Source organism: Pithys albifrons, chromosome 12 (assembly GCF_047495875.1).
Source record: "Pithys albifrons albifrons isolate INPA30051 chromosome 12, PitAlb_v1, whole genome shotgun sequence".
Lineage (NCBI taxonomy): Eukaryota > Metazoa > Chordata > Aves > Passeriformes > Thamnophilidae > Pithys > Pithys albifrons.
The window spans coordinates 7,952,878-7,968,587 of record NC_092469.1 but is presented as its reverse complement, the minus strand read 5'-3'; the positions used below and the strand labels follow the sequence as shown (position 1 = coordinate 7,968,587).

At 42.0% G+C, this 15,710-nt stretch overlaps 1 protein-coding gene across 1 annotated transcript; it reads left to right on the top strand.

Annotated features, from left to right (window-relative positions):
- On the top strand, positions 1-12,368 carry C12H16orf87 (chromosome 12 C16orf87 homolog). Its single transcript, XM_071567577.1, has 4 exons — positions 1-167; positions 3,690-3,786; positions 6,159-6,341; positions 11,820-12,368. The coding sequence occupies exons 1-4, from the start codon at positions 102-104 to the stop codon at positions 11,936-11,938; spliced, it is 465 nt and encodes a 154-aa protein (XP_071423678.1). The 5' UTR covers positions 1-101; the 3' UTR covers positions 11,939-12,368.
- The last annotated feature ends 3,342 nt before the right edge of the window (positions 12,369-15,710 follow it).

Below are 15,710 nucleotides of genomic sequence, written 5' to 3'. Positions count from 1 at the left end.
TCCCTCCCTCCCTTCCCTCCCTTCCCTCCCGCGGCTGCCGCGGCCCCTCCCGGTCGGGCGGCGCTGGGGCAGTGTCAGTCACCGCCACGGCAGCAGCGAGCATGTCCTCCAGCCGGGCCAAGAAAGTGAAGATGGCCACCAAGTCGTGCCCGGAGTGTGACCAGCAGGTGAGCGGCCGGGCCGGGGTCGCGGGCAGGGGGCAGAACGCGTGGAGCAAATCGCTGTTGTGTGTGCGGCTCGTGCTGGGAATGTGCATGGCGGGGAGGGCGCGGTGCGGGGTGTCCGTGCTGGGTATTGCTGGGGTTGTGCTGTGACTGTGTGTGGGTTTGTTACAAATACAAAAGGAGCCTGGTGATGTGTATAAGGGCATACATGAGTTTGCCCTGGCAGGACTGGCGTGCCCGGGGCTGGGCGGGCAGTGGGGTTGTTTTCCCGTGGGGTGGGTGGTTTGGTAGCAGCAGAATGAGCCCTTTGCAGCGATTTCTGCCCCCCGGAGCTCCACGTGAGCCGCTTGTGTCCCACTGAGATCTCCCTGTGTGCACAAAATGGAGCTGCTCACACTTGCAGCATCCACGGCAGCTGCCCCGCAGTGGTGCGGTGCCAGGAGCCTGTCCCCCATGCTGGGATGGGGGGACCACTGGGCACGGGCTGGGGGGCTCCAGCAGAGCCCCGAACAATGGCCCAGCGCCGCAGAAGCGCTTGTCACAGGCAGTCATGGGAACGCTGCTCCCACTTCACCCTGCCTAGTGACTGCCAGGCACTGCTTTAGCTACACTTGGAAAAATAACACAGCCTCGTGCCGTTTTTCTCTACTTGTGCGGATTTTCCAAAATGCACGCTGTTCGTCCCCCCTTGCACAGTTCGCACAGTGCCCCCAGTCCTGGCTGAGCCCTGTGTACGTCCCTTCGTGTCCCACCAGCAGATGCTCCGCTGCGATGGGCACGGTGGGCACGGCACTGGAGCGCTGCTTCTGAGAAAGGATCCTCTGCCAAGTTTGTCATTCACAGAATCACAGACTATTCTGAGTTGGAAGGGACCCACAAGGATCATCGAGTCCAACTCTTAAGTCAGTGGCCCACACAGGGGATTGAACCCATGGCCTTGGCATTATTACAGCCAGGTTTTAACCAACCGAGTGAGAAGTGTTATATGCGTGTGTGTTTGGTTTGGTTTTGGTTTTATTTTTTAATATTTTTTAAAATAAATGTAGTGAATGTCAAACCAACAATAGGAAGGGCAAGTAAGCAAACACTGTAGGCTTAATAAGCCGATGGGAAAATTTCGCTTTGTTCTGCACTATAAGACACATGATATGCATGTGTTGATGTAGATTCTCTGTTAGAAGCTCTGCAGTGAGGCTGACATGGAATTAATGTGCATGTGTGTCCTGCCCTGGCAGACATTGCTCACAGGACTTGTTTTCCAGTGCCACATATTTGAGAGGAACAAGAAACTAAAACCTACAGTGCAAGTTGCCCTTTGCAGAGTGTGGGGAAGCTCTTGTGTGACTCTTCAGTAGTTCTGTCCTGTACTAGTGTTTCTTAAATTTTTCCATAAACAAGGGATTTGCATTTGTTTCTGTTTTCTTCACTGTGGTGTGCATGGAAATACTGAGACAGCCACAGTTCTTGGGGCATAATATTGAGTAACACTTTAAAACTTTTCATTGTAATTTAGATAATATACCATTTCCATGATATTTTCACAACCAAATCATAGCCCCATTAAACTAGGAAGCCTGAAGTTCTTGCAGGCAATCTGAGGAAATAGTTATCACTTCTTAAATTAGTTTCAGGTGAAATTTCTTGTGCAAGACACTGAATTTCTTTTTGATTGGGAAAATGTTAAACAAGCTAAAGTAGTGTTTGTAGGACTAATGTGCCTTAGTTATATTGCAGGATGTTATCAGTGTAGGTCTTCAAAGGATAACTTGTGTTGCAGTGAAAAAGCCCCTTGCCCCCTAATCCCCACGCCCCAAATGGTGCACACACCTACGTGCCAAACCTGTAACCTGAGAACAATATTGTTCTCTTAAACACAGTTAAGTTCGTTGGGAAATATTGGGTCTGTTCCAATCCCCTTGGGTGGTTTTGCCAAACATTTTTTTAGGCTGAGCCTGGAAACATAATTATTGGAGAGACCCAAGTGTTCAGAAATGGATTTAAGTGAAACTCCTTTATCACCTTAATAATACACACATTATCTGCTGGATAATGGGCTTTAGTGTTGTTATATTGAGATATGAACAAGGAGACAAGTGTGCACACAAGTCTGCTAAATTCTGAGCTTTAAGGTTCAATAAACCTTTGTTGGTTTTATTATGTCAGGGAATTAAAAAGTCTCTAGTTCTATAAAACCTGTATCAAAAATCTATCTGTAAGCTGTTTATAGGGTGAAGTACCAGAGTTAAGATGTGTTCCAGAAAGAAAAATAATTTGTTTATTCTGAGTAGCACTTAAGTTTCCCCTTTACAAATTCATGGACTAATTTGGCAGGGGGTTTCCAAGCCAGTAGAACACTGAACCTTGGTTCTTCTCCATGTCTGGTTGAATTGAGCAGACAGTTGTGGTTCTGTGCTCCTGTTTGTTTCGGTGGACATTGGCAAACTCATAGTGACCTGTCTTAAAGAATTACATTTGGGAAAGCACCTCCTGCTTCTTTCCCTCACTGTCATGCTTCAACATGACTCGACTTTAATGTGTGTTATTTTAATCTCTTCCAGATCTCTGTTTAAACTTGCTTTGATTTGTGTTTTCAGTCTTAAACCTGATCAAAGCAACATGGTGTATTCCTTACTACTTTCAAAGATCTGGAAAGATCTTGGCATTAAGGTAATGAGGTTTGTAATTTACCAGTGTGGCTTTTTGTAAAAATTGCTCCGAGTAAAAATTTGGTCATTTTCCATATTAAATGTGTGATTTCTTGTTTTACATTGTCATTTGCTGGAGGAGCACACTGCTCCTGTGTGCTTAGCTGACCAAAAAGCAGTGTATTCTCTGAAACTCTTGGGCCTGCAGTCAGTTTTTAACCACTGGCTGTTGGGTTATTTGCATTTTGAATTAACAAGGTCCTTCTGTAGCCACCCGGCCTTGTCTCCAGCTCTGGAGCAGAGAGTGTGGTACAAATGCATCTGTTTTGCTTCGGGCTCTATTGTGCCTCCTGTTTAAAAGTGCTCCTGCTCTCTAAAGGAGCTGCTTTCAAATGCTTCTGAAAGTGAATGTATTCAGAATGCACTGCTGGTTTTAATTCATAATTATTTTTTTAAGTAAATAGAGGAAGCAAAACTGGAAATGTCTGACTGATTTGACTGGTGATATTTGAGAGCTCTGAAGAGAAATTGTATTTCTATTTTAATTCAGCCTTGCTTTAATGCTCTGCACTTTCCCCCACCCCCTTCCTGCCAGTCTGGGGAAAAGCAGAGCAAAGCCATCACAACAGCTGTGCATTTTCAGCTTGGTTTGGAACAACTGCATAAAGAACAGGCTTGCTGGGGGATTCACAGCAGAATCTGGTTTTATTATGTTTAAATACAATTGTGTACTAGTACAGGCCATAGTTGGAGTACAGACTGAATTCAAAGAGTTGCTCTGAGGTCAAAATGTGAGTCACTGGTGTGTTTGTTTCTTTATCGGGCAGGAATTTTGTCATAGTTTGAAATTATCTGCAATATTTGTCTTTTGTTTTCCCAGGTTCCTGTTGCATGTAAATCATGTCCCTGTGGCTACATATTTATTAGTCGGAAACTCTTGCATGCCAAACGTTCGGAGAGATCCCCACCCATCACAGGTAATACTTACAGAGGGGGGAAGAAGGGAGGGAACTGCTCTTTCCCCTTATTTCTTGGAGGCAAAGGAACTGAGCATTTTACTTCTCTGTGTAAACTGACTGTTTTCAGTTGACCTTCCCTTGAATTTGTGCACTGTGAATGTCTTAATTTTGCTTGAATTGGGAGGAGGGGCAAAGCTGGTGCTTTCAGTCTTACTTCCTTTGTACTTGTGATGTTGGCATTTATTCTGTGTATGTTCTAGCTGTGCACATTGGACTCTGCGCAAAAAAACTCATTGCAGAAAGCTTTGTGTTAATCCTATTTTGAAGCTAAATGTCTAGAGGTGTCAAAAGGATCTGATTTCAGAGTATGTTCTGATTGAAGCTGGGTTTTCTGAAAGTAAAAAATTGGTCATAGTGTTTAATCTAAATCCAGGTTGGTCTTGCTTCTCTCTCCATGGGTTAAATTAAAAAATAGGGTATTTTTTGTGTCTAACTTGCGTGTCTTGTGTTGATGGACACAGGCAGTTGAATGTGCATTCTGGCATGAATGACATTCTTCCTGTGTTCATTTCTATCACTTCCTCCAGTCCTAGCAGCAATTAGTGAGAACAAGAACCTGTCAGGGAAGGTGTTTATTAAACAAACAAACAAACAAACCCCCAACAACATATCTGATCTAGAATGTCTACTTTTTAAAATTATCTGCCAGACATACAAACTCAAGCATTTGGTGTGTTGTAGCACTCTTTTGAAGGATGCTCATAGTTTACCAGCTGATAGGAATTAGATAATGATGTGCTGAAAACTGAACTTTCAAGGTGGGGGAGATTGAGAAATGCCTGTGGTAGGTTTGAAGTGTTGGTCAATTTTCTTTCCTCTTCCCCAATTAATGAAGCAATTAACAAGTGAAGCTGAAGGCCATAATCTGGTTGTATAATTCAGTGTTGTACATAGGAAATGCACCAGGGGAGACAAAATTAACATAGGCTGGGGGCCTTTTGTTGGAAAGCAGCTCTGGAAAACACTTCTTACTGTGAGGGTGACCAAGCACTGACAAAAGTTGCCCAAAGAAGTTATGGAGTCTCCATCTTTGGAGATACTCAAAAGTCTTCTGGGCATAGTCTTGGGCAGTTGGTTCTTGATGGCCCTGCTTGAGCAGAGGGGTTGGACAGGTTGGTCTCCAGAGGGTCTCTTTACACCTCAGCCTGCAGGTGAAATACAGGTTTTGTGTTAACATTAGTGACAAGTTACCCTGCTGTCCAGTTTGTACCCTGCTCCCCAAGAAGATGTAGTAGGAGACTGTGTATGTCTGTATTGTGTAACTGCCACTTCTTTTAGAAAATGCTGTTTCAGTATTTTCAGCAGTGCAGCACCTGCAGGGAGGTGCTGCAGCCTTGCAGATGTGCAGCTAGTCCGTGGTGAATAGAAGCAGAGAATCATAGGATTGATTGGGTTGGAAAAGCCCTCCGAGATCATCAAGTCCAACCCTTGGTCCAACTCCAGCCCCTTTACCAGATCATGGCACTCAGTGCCACGGCCAATCTCAATTGAAAAACCTCCAGGGATGGAGAATCGACCTCCTCTCTGGGCAGCCCATTCCAATGCCTGATTACTCTCTCTGGAAAGAATTTTTTCCTGATCTCCAACTTCAATTTCCCCTATCAGAGCTAGAGCCCATGCCCCCTTGTCCTATTGCTGAGTGCCTGGGTTAGTGTGGAATAGTGTGCTGTGATGACTACTGTTTTCAGTACCCAAACTCATTAATTTATAATTAACTTCCAGGTGAGACTCATGTAAATCCAGGTTTTTCCCCCCACTTTGGTGTGTAGGACAGCAATGCCCCGGTTCAGCACTGAGGGTGATGAGGCTTTGTCATGGACTGTGTTTGGTGGGACATGTACACTGTGTTTTGTGCATTTACTGACAGCATCACTGACCCAGCTTTTGATTTGTCTGAGCAGCAGGAATGATTTCATTGCTAGTCTCAAAAGAAGCTCAAGTGTTGTGGTGTTTGCCTATATGATAAACTTTTCTTTTGCTAGAAGAAACAAAAGCAATGGACTTTGTCTTGAAGGCTGTGCTGTGTACAGTTTGTATTCCCACCTTGTTTGGGAAACTGAGCTTTTTGTGTGCTATCAAGTGTCTCATGTTACAAAATACATTTGAAGCAGTTAAAGGCTTGGTTCTTGTAATCCAGAGGTGAATGTCATTCTGGATCTGACCCCTTAATTTGTGCATGGATATCATGCAGATGTGGTTGTCCTGTAAAGGCAGAGACATCTAACTACTTTTAAGGACAAAAGGTGGTTGGGTGGGGTAAGCACTAAGAGTAAATTAAGAACAAAGATGAGAAGAACCCTGGATCATACCATTGCTGTTTGTTTGCACAGAAAACAAGAGTGAGGCCAAAAGGAGACGGACAGAGAGAGTGAAGCGAGAGAAGATAAATTCTGCAGTAAATAAAGACTTAGAAAACCGAAAGAGATCCAGATCTAACAGCCATTCAGATCACAGCAGAAGAGGAAGGGGAAGACCTAAGAGTGCCTCAGCAAAAAAGCATGAGGAAGAAAGAGGTATGAGAACGAGAAATATGTTCATTGGGTTTTGTATTTGTATGAAGACTTTTTTTACTCAATAAATCTTTATGCCATTCAAACCATTTAGCTGGACTAGTTCAGCCACTACCTGATATCTTAATGTGGGGTAGGGACTGTTTCACATCTGTAGAGACCTCTGGTTTTATGTTTCAGTGTCTGATGAAACTAACTACAATGATCTAATTCTGTATTTTTAGCCACTGTATCAAGTTTCAACATATAGGTTGAAAACCATTGGCCTGATCTGTTAAATTGGTTTTTTGTGTTTTGCTGAGGTGCCACTGCTCTGTATCACAGGGACAAACAATATAACCATGTTTGTTGGCAGAGAGGGTTTAAAAAGTATTTTGAAAGCTTTTGGAGGGCCAAAGTAAAAAGGGCATCTTGAGTCACTGCTATGACCTGAATTTTGGTCCCACATTTTTAGAATAACACTCCAGAGGAAGAAATGCCTCCTTGGTTATTAAGGTTCCTTGGTAACCTGCTGCTTTTAATCTTCATACAGTATAGAGACTATTACATGACTAGAGTAGTCCCTCAAGAATGGAACTGTCCTTTAGAATATTCCTGTTGTTTTAAGAGCCTGTTGACACTGCATTTGCTCTCTGGTTTTGGAGACAGTAATTTGAGGCCTGAATTATGAATCCAAAACTCAGCATGGGCTTAAAAAGTCAGAAGGCAAATAAGAGAGAAATAACAAGATTTCATACAAATATTCAGAAGATACTGTTCTCAAAATTCCTGAAGCCTTCAAACATATCTTGTGGCATAACTCAGAAATGGAATTATTTTTTCCCTTCCAACTTATTTGTTAACAAAAAATGGGTGTTAGTTCATGTTGCAAATTCCTGTAATTCCTGACTTTTCAAAACCAGTTTTGATGTCTCTGCTGTTTAATTTAAGTTTGTTCTTTCTTAATGTTTCTTTCCTGTGAAAAACAAGTGTAAATTGGTATTTGGTGGGGGTTTTTTAGCACTTTGGGTGTGGAAAGAGGTGGCATTTAATTTCTGCATATTTTCTGGATGGCAATTGTTCTTCTCTAGTAGGAACACACTTGTAATATCTAATCTCTTCACTGTTGCATATGGTTGTTGATGTATGGAGCTTCCCTGCTTGTTACTGTCCCAAGCTAGACTTTGCCTGGCAGCTTTAGGATCCTCTCTGGGCATTTAACTGCTATCTAGTTCACAACAGCTTTGGTTTTAAAATTCCAGCAAGGTGGTTGGGTTGCTCTGTAAGAGTAAATCTTCTCTTCTGTCCCCTGAAAAAGAGGAAAGCAATCCAAGCAATCAAAAGAACAGATCTGTGCTCTTGAGGCAAGTTTTGTAGTCTCCAAAAGCAAGACTCTGACAGCATGAGGGATATTTAGAGAACATGTTTTCCTATTCAGAACCAGGCTGAGTGTTTCTAACCTCCTGCTGCACACTCCAAAGGGCAATATGCCAGTACTTTGAGGTAGAAAACTAGAGAGAGAGTTGCAGTGAGATCTTTGCATCAGAGTGTGTGCTGTGCCTTTTTCTTGGTGTTTTTTATTTTAATTGAATCTCAGTTGGTAAGATTGCCTTCATCTTGTCCTGTTCTTATCAGACCCTTTACTTGCTCTTGCTACAGTTTCTTCCTCAACCTCTTCTGCAGAGCTGGTTGAGGAAGAACCACACCCCTTTGTCGTTATCTTTGCTCCAGTACAGCAAACCTTACTGTTCAGGAGTAAGGAGGCTTGGAATATTTTCTTACTTCTGCCTTATTTCTGGTTGTGCCAGACTGTAATGTGTGTAGACCACTGTGGTGATTTTTAGGCCAATTAAAAGAATATTATATAGATGGCTGTCATGGCTGTAAAAATAAATTCAGCAGTGAACTCATCATTTTATAAGTAATTGCTATAAAACAAGTTAACACTGACCTCTCTCTTTTCAAGTTGCGTAGAAAATTAACCTAACTACTATCTGTGGAGTAATTAGTGGGAATTTTAGAAATATTATCCCTTTACCAAACCTGCTGCTTGTTTGTGTCTATTAAGCAACTGTAATTCTACTACAGTTAAGGTGATTTTTATGTGACTGATTGCTAGTTCTGGTACCAGTTTGTGTAGTGGTGAAAGTCAGCCCTGGAGTGCACAATGTCACCTTAGTTTTAGACTTTAAGTATCTTATTTCCTTGCCTATTTTATGTTTCTGTGATATTTTGGGCACACATTACTTACCAGTAGAGCTTGTGCTGTTGTTCTTTTACCCCAAATAATTGAAAATACTCCTTGCATAGGTGTTAAATATTTGGTGCCTCTTGGGCTTCTGCAGTGCCTAATGCATTTGTAGATGGAAAAACAGGAGGACAGGAAACACCTCAACTATAGTAGCATTGAAGAGCAGCTCATCTGTCCATTTGAAGACCACCCAGCTGTGAAAATTTAGTTCCTAAAGACCCCTGTGACATCTGTAGCTTTGCCCCCTTACTTGCCGTGCTCTTTCCATGCACAGTGTACTTGTTCCCAGTTATGTCTGTGCCTCTGACTGGTTCTTTTGTGTGCTTTGTGACTGGCTCACATCAGAGCACAGAGCTGCAGGATTCAGCAGCAGTTGAGAACAGAAGAAGCAAAAAGGCTTTTTAAAACAAACTATTTTTCCTGCAGGTTTAGTAAGAAGGAATGGAGGGGGAGGAAGGAGGAAGCTGATGTGGATTGAGGGGATATGACAGAGGGCTGAGACCCAGAAAATAGTCCTATCATGTGTTTCAGAGCTATGTGATGACCCTGGAAAATAGAGCTCCTCCCTGCAGGCTTGGCTTGTCAGAATTGTCACTTAATTTCTTTGTCAGAAATGCTGCAATATATTTTGAAAATAGAAACACTTCCTAACAGTTTGACTCTGATGTTGTTGTTGTGGTGGTGTGTTCTTTGTTTCACTGTGTGGGACTGACACAGAGCCAGACCCGTCCCCAGCTGCCCTGTTATCTGAGTACCAACCCTGACTGTATAAAACAAACACAAACCCTTGTGGCTGGAGGAAGTGGTAGTGATTACTCTGAAAGTGGTTACCAGCAAGTAAGAGTGGTCTGTAGAATGGCTAAAGCATGCCTGTTGCTTGACAAGGGATGAATCTTCAGAAAGGTATATACATTTCCTGATTAAACTTCAACTGAATTAAATTTTTTGGCCCAAATTTTCTTTTTCCTGTATTTTCCAGCTGTACTACTCACACATTTGTTTGCCCAATGTGCACATTTGAAGTAACTTATTATCTTGAATAGTGAATCCATGCAAAATTTGTGAGGGGGAGGGTCCACCTTTGATTTATATGCAATGACAGTTTTAAGGGCTGTGGGTGTAAGGGGATTGCAGGAGATCTGGGAATGCAAGGAACGTGCTCCAGAAAGAATGACTATTTTCACCTAAATAACCTCTTAGTTGTACAGCAATAGACTTGGTATTTAATGTCTTACTGTCTGTCACAAACCCAATACCGTTTTTGTCTTTTGCTCATAATAGAGAAATGAGTCAAAACTACTCTCAGATAAGACTGAAGTGGAAAGTTTTCACAGTGTCTGCAGAAGCCACGGCATCCCCTGAGCAGCCTGTGGTAAAGTGTCATGCAGGTGCCAGCTCTTCACTTGCTCCTGATGAGCACTGGAGTTGTCCTGAGCGTGTGTGAAGCTGCAAACCTGTGTCAATCCCTGATACTCGTTGATATCAAGATTTCAGTAAGCTGAAGTCTCTCAGAACAAGCCTGTCCTGTGAGGACGGGGGAAGGGAAACTAAAATTTAAATAGTCTAAAATCTGCAAACAGCAGCCTGGGGGGTGGTGGGGGAGGGTTTGTAAAAATGCTGATATATTCAAGTGGTGGCTGGATTTGTTTGGATCAGGAAGCATGAAAAAAGGGGTGGGGTTTAGATATGAAAATACAAAAGGTTAATGTGGAATAACCAGTGTATAGTGTCTGTGTTCAGAACAACTCCCAGCATTGTTAATTTTTAAATGGTGAGAGGGAGGAAGTGGAGCAGCCCAGACAGAGTGTACATACAGGAACTGATTTGTCTTAAACTGCAGGGCAGGACTTGCAGTGAAACTCAGTTTCTGACTCATTTCAAACTGAATACACTAGAGAATATTGTCTTGCATAGCCAGGGAAGCAACTGAAAGCTGGTTTCAGCTGTTCTGTATCAGTATTAAATCAGAATAAAGAGCTAAAGGATTTTTCAGCTTCTTCTACTTTAGTGCAAGCAGTTGATTGCACGCAGAAGGCAGTCTGCTGGAACTCTGTCTGTAGCTGTAACACAAATGTGAAACCAAGTCTAAAAATACCAGTATGAATGTGAACCCACTGAGCCATAACCAGGTGAGTAGGTGCAGATAGGAGATGCTGGGATCTTTTTTCCCCATGGTGTTTTCCATTATTTTCCAGTGCACCTTCCCATGCTAGTTCAGGTGTCCTGGTGGAGCAGCTGCCAGAGTGTGCTCATGTGGGATTGTGTTAGTGAGACAGAGGGCTCTGCCAGGTGAGCTCTGGGTCATGGCTGTGGCCCAGGCCACTGTGGATCCTGGGTTAGAGGTGGAGTTCACAGCTGGGCACCAGCCCTGAAGCTGTTAATACATTTCCCTCTTCTTTGTGTCCACAAGCCTGATCTGCTGAAAAACTGCGTCTTTGTTGGCTTTATTTTCTTAGTGATCTGTGTCAGCTGCCTGTGGCTGGCTCAACTGGGATATAAACAGTCAGGATCTGGAGTAGGTGGCATTTATGAGGGTGGTATTTCTGAAATGGGACTATTTTGTGAGTTTGTGGTGTCACTTAGTTTACTTGAGCACCTCAGTGTGGAAACTTTTTGATGGCTTCCTGTTGTGTGTCTGCAGCATTGAAACAACCCAACAGGAGCAGAGGGAACTCACAGGCTCTCACTTGCTCTGTGAGGTGTTAGCCTTCTTCTACAGCTGCAATTAGAGGGAGAGGCTGCAGTGTAGAAAGTCCAGAAATGTTTGTGATGATGAACTGGGAGCCTGCTGTCTGCCAACTATCTGCTCTTTGGCCTTTGATACTGTAATTAAACTCTGGGGTTTCTTTCACTTGGATGCAAAGTAGGTGGATGAATGTCATGTTTAATGAGGCCACTGTAAAATAACTTTGTTTTCTAGGATGTGAGGTGTTACTGTAAAATTAAAAATACAAACCAAAACCACTGAGGGAACACTTGAAGGCTTGTTTATCGTTATATTAACGACTCATTCTTTCATCATGGTTTAGCAACAGAAATCCAGTCATGCTTTTGGATGACTAATTCTGTGGCTCTTCCAGCACCTTTGTGTGCCTCCATCACTTCCTCCTCTTTCTCAGTCCCTCGTGCATAGGAACTGATTGTCTAACTTCAATTCCACTACTTCACATAATTTATTAACTTCTGTGTGACTTGCGTTAACTTTGAATAGTGGAAAAAGCTTCTAATAGTGACTTTTTTTTCTTCTACAGAGAAACAAGAAAAAGAAGTTGACATGTATGCTAACCTTTCAGATGAAAAGGCCTTCGTATTTTCAGTGGCCTTGGCGGAAATAAACAGAAAAATTATCAATCAAAGACTTATTCTGTGACTTGTCAGCACAGTGTGATGCAGTTTATGCAGACTGGCATGCAGATTGCCAAGGTGCCGTGGACTCTTGGGAAGTGTGTTGTCTGCACCAACAAGGACTGTAATATTTCCTGTTAAAATTCTGCTGCTGGTCTTGGAAATCGAATTCTGTCTCTGCAAGTCAGAAAGAAAGTGTTCCCAAGATTGTGCTGTGAAAAATCAGGAAGCAGATAATGTTTTACGCCTTGAAGACAATTGCTAGACAAATGCACAGAGAGACTGCACCTATTCCAGAGCACTTCTTTTGAACTTGCTGCCAGAAATGCAATATTTTAAATATTTTCAGAAATAAATGATTTTCCTTTAAAATTATATATTTCAGATTTTTCAGCTATATTGCAGTTTACGTATGTACAGTTCACATAACTTTTTAATAAATTGATATTCCAATATTTTATTGAACTGGGAATTAAGTACATTTGTGATACTTAGGGTGTGTTGGTTTTAGTCCTCTTAGAAGTCTGGTATTCATCCTAGGTATGACTTGAGACTTACATTTTTTTAATAGGTGTGATATAATTCTGACAGGGAGAAAACTAAAGAGGTTTAATTTGGGGGGGATAATTTTCTTAGGCAACTTCATATTGTTTATGAATTACCTCTGAAAAACCACTTCCTGTTACACAGAGTTGATTTTAAGTCATATATACTTTTGGGGGTCAGACTCCTGAAGTCAGAACTAAAGCACTTGTTTTGAAACAATTATTTACTGGTCTCTGCCTTGTCCAGCTGGTAAGTTCTTGTCCCATACTCTTTCTTGGCCCTTGTTTCCTGGAGAGGCAGAGGAGCAGGAGCAGAGGTGTGGATCTGCAGTTAGCACCTCTCTACTGGTACTGCCAAAACAGGAGGATGTGGTGGTTCCTTTCACTCTCAGTAACCTTTTTTTCTGCCATCTGTAAGCGTAATTCTTCTTGCTATTGTGTTTGAATTGTTGACTATAAACACCAAAGCAAACATCTACCTGAGTGTGCAAAAATGAGCTGTTTTGGTAGAAATAGGCTGGGGGAAGACATTCAACAAAGTGGTTTTGCTGAAGGGATATAGTGCAATTGGAGCCAAAACTCTTCCTTTAGTAACTATGTGGGGGTTTTGTTTTACCAAGAAAAAAACCCCAAACCTCAAGTGGTGTAAAATCCTGAGGGAGGTGGTGTAGGAGGTAATTACATTCATAAAATCTGACACACTGGGTTTTTGTTATCTTTCATTCGCTCTTTTCTAAGAAGGAGAGTGCAGCTAAATGTGTTTTAATTAAGTATTACTCATGCTCTTCAGCATCACATTACTTCAATAGTGAGAATTGGCTAATGAGGTTCTGCTGCAGAACTGATCTCTGGGTGCAAGCCAGGATTTTTATTAATAAAGCTAGACTATCAAATACTGTCTGTTAGTTACTGGTTAAAAGAAGGAGCTGTGATAGTTTCCAGATAAGCCACAAGGGTCTGATCAGATGCAAACTTTGTGAGCAAAAGAAGGAAACATGGAAGGTGATTTTTAATTCTTAACTCCTAAGAAATAATTGAGAGAGGTGTGGGTGTGGAAATGCTCTTTAACCACTAATGCAGATTTGTCTTTTCCAGTAAATGGGAAATTGTGAACACAAGACCTACTTCCCTCCATTACATAGACTTCTGCTTTCCAGAGCTGTGCCTGTCACAGACACCAGTAGTAAGGACAGATGAGTAACTCTTAAGGATAGAGGATATGTTTGCATGGTAAGTTGTTAGTCAGAATGACAAAAGGGATGTTCTGACTTTGCAAACTGAAGGATATGCTCAGGCTGGTGTTGCTTCTGTTGCTAGACTGACATTGGATGTGTTAGAAAGGGACAAAGGGAGCTGCCAAGGCAGTTTGTTGGGCGCTCTGACCTGCTTTCCTGCCTATTCTATTTCTTTCTGCTCCTATACACCACCAGAGGACTGAAGTTCATGTTAGATGAGACAAACTTTAACTTTTTACTTCTAGGTTGGTGCTTTCTCTAATAAGTACTGATAAAATATGTTCATACCTCTCAAAAGTGCAAGGCTATTTTTCATCCGTCATTGGTCATGGCCCTCTTGAAACAATGCTTAAGTTCTATTTCTGTGTTTTTTCCCTTTGTCTTCCCCAGGTCTCTGCCCTCAGCTCTTTCCCATGTGTTGTGATACTGCATTTCTTCCTGTGCTGGCTCCCAGATTCTTCGAGAAAGCTGGGATTGGAAGCAGGTGGCCTTGGAAATACCCTAGGAGAGAGTGGTTCTTTGCCAGTGGATCTGGCAAAGCAGGAGACAGTCAGACTTTCTTTTCCCACTAATCAGAAGCAAGCCATGTTTCCTATAGAGACAGGACATTGCAGCATCTTCCAAAAGCCCTGGTAACTGTGGGATGCCAAGACATAGATGTCTTGGAACATACTCGGGGACTGAACTGGAAAGTGTCTGCATTGTAGAAAACAGGCACCATCAACATGGTGCCATCTCAAGAGCTCTTTCTTTGTGTGCTAGAGATGATCCATGAACGAAGCACTGCAGCAAATCTAGATTATAATTGTAAATTGTATTTGCTGTCAGTCTGTGAGACTAAAATAAAGCCAGTGACAGCTAAATGATGAAAGAAAAAATTCTATGTACTGCAGCTCTGGCTTGGAAACTGCACAGTTTCTGAGAAGCAAGAATAAATATGGGTAACACTTCAGGAAGTTGCTTACACAACTTTTTTTGTGAATCTGGTTTCAGATTTTAGGCCCTGCCTGTGACTGTCTTTGTGGTTCAGGCTGACTACATTTGTTTCACTGCATTTTTTGTAGCATGCACCCTCACACAGGAGGATAGTCTCTCAGAAAGTGAATTAGGCTGCAGTTTTTAATGAACCAAAGTAAAATACCACTCCAGCTCTGTATGCTTTGACTTGCCTGACTGAATAAACTTCCTGATGTGAACTAGATAGTTTAGGATTGTACTGCAGAACTGCCTGATTGTAAACCACCATTCAGCAAGAAACCTTTTCCTTTTTTTTTTTTTCTTTTCTGAATAGCTGTGCTTGCAGTGTTTATAGCTTTGTGTAACAGGATGTCTGACTGTCAGGTGGGTTCACAGTTCAAAGTTTGGCTTGAGATTTCCCTGCATTTCCTCTGCTCTGCTACTAGATGGCAGCCTCATTCTAAATAGTTCACTGTTTATTCAGGCTGGGAAGAGCACAGTGTTCAGTTTTCAAAGTACTCTGAAAGGTCATTTTTCTTTAAAACATCACTCATACCTAACATGAGAACACTGCTGTTGGGTGTTGCTGCCTCTCTGCACTGAAACAGTGCTCCATCAGTGTGGGTTGTCAGCTCCTGAGCTGTGAGAACTGGTTAAGGTGAATAATTTGGCAGCACCAAAGAATTCTGAACTTTCAGTTGGCAGTTAAATCAAAAATGATTTAAGGGAACCCTTCACCTTCCCTGGAAGTCCCATGTATGTAAGTTTTCCTTGGTCAAATTTTAGAAACATCTCTGATTTTTCTGTTATTTTTGTTCTAATGCTCTTATGGTTGATAAAATGTTGAAAATGGGACAAAGTATAAGGGAATACTTCGCAGATTATCATCACCCTGTGGCTGTGTGGGATTTATGGAGAGAGATTAAAAATGAGGTAGTGGCTTTGAGTATCAGTTCCCAAACATGGTCTGTGGGTTGATTTTACTTAGTGATTTTTAATTTTTTGTTTTATTTTTAATTTTTTTTCTAGGGTTTTTAGAGTGAAACAGTGATCATGTAGG